Source organism: Sphaeroforma arctica (assembly GCF_001186125.1).
Source record: "Sphaeroforma arctica JP610 unplaced genomic scaffold supercont1.10664, whole genome shotgun sequence".
Classification (NCBI taxonomy): Eukaryota; class Ichthyosporea; order Ichthyophonida; genus Sphaeroforma; species Sphaeroforma arctica.
The window spans coordinates 1-912 of record NW_014029894.1 but is presented as its reverse complement, the minus strand read 5'-3'; the positions used below and the strand labels follow the sequence as shown (position 1 = coordinate 912).

General features: G+C 48.6%; 1 protein-coding gene across 1 annotated transcript; it reads right to left on the bottom strand.

Moving 5' to 3' along the window:
• Window positions 1-145: 145 nt before the first annotated feature.
• SARC_17410 (hypothetical protein) lies at window positions 146-316 on the bottom strand (the record flags this gene model as incomplete). Its single annotated transcript, XM_014288494.1, has 1 exon — window positions 146-316. A coding segment is annotated over one exon (171 nt), but the record flags the coding sequence as incomplete, so codon positions are not given.
• Between the last annotated feature and the right edge of the window lie 596 nt (window positions 317-912).

The window sequence follows — 912 nt, the reverse complement described above, 5'->3', positions numbered from 1 at the left end:
GTGGATTAATATGAACGGGGTGATGTTCCAGATGCGGGACGTACTGACATAGACATATACACAGGCGAATACCAGTTAACCACGCTACATATGCACAAACATATGTGGCTGTGGGTGTTTCGTAGGCGTGCACATCTACGCCCACCTCCACAACTGAGAGACTCGTACCTGCACCAAAGTACTGGATTCGTCGGAGCACATTCAACTCCTCCGTTCTCGCACGGCCCAGGGTAGCCAGGAAAGGCTTCTCCCAGGCATACAACTTGATGACCTTCATACCCGCCAGTACTTCGTTCACCAGCTTCATACGTTGATCCTATATAAGAGAAAGAATGGTCATAAGTGTGCGTATATTACGGTTCAAGCACACCGCCACCACCATATCCAGGTTCTCAGCTACGCCAATTAGCAATCTCAAGCACAGACGACGCACTATACTTTGACCATCACCTGCGCCAAATGATTCGCACAAGTTGTACCAATAGGATACTCCAAGCTTACCCACACCACTCTCTACTTACTTCATACAAGCGAATTCGCTTAAACATACAAACGACTCAGTACCTTGACGTTCATTTGCTCCACTTGGAATCTTCGGACGATGCGTGCGACAACGGCGTTAATGGGGATGGCCAAGATGAGAACGGCCACACCCGCCAGTACAGAGGGACCCATGGTATCCCTGTAGTGCACAGAGAAAGGTGTGCATTGTGTAAGTTCGCCACAGTTGAGTTGAAAACATATAACCCAGCAGTGCATATATGAATACAGCGAGACGATGACAGTCTCGCATACGAGAGAGACGTCTTACAGTAGATGATAGCTGCCCGACAGCACGAGATCAGACAACCCGGTATCGGACCATTAAATGGGTCGAAATCCATCACAACCGATAGAGCAGCAGCCTAATAT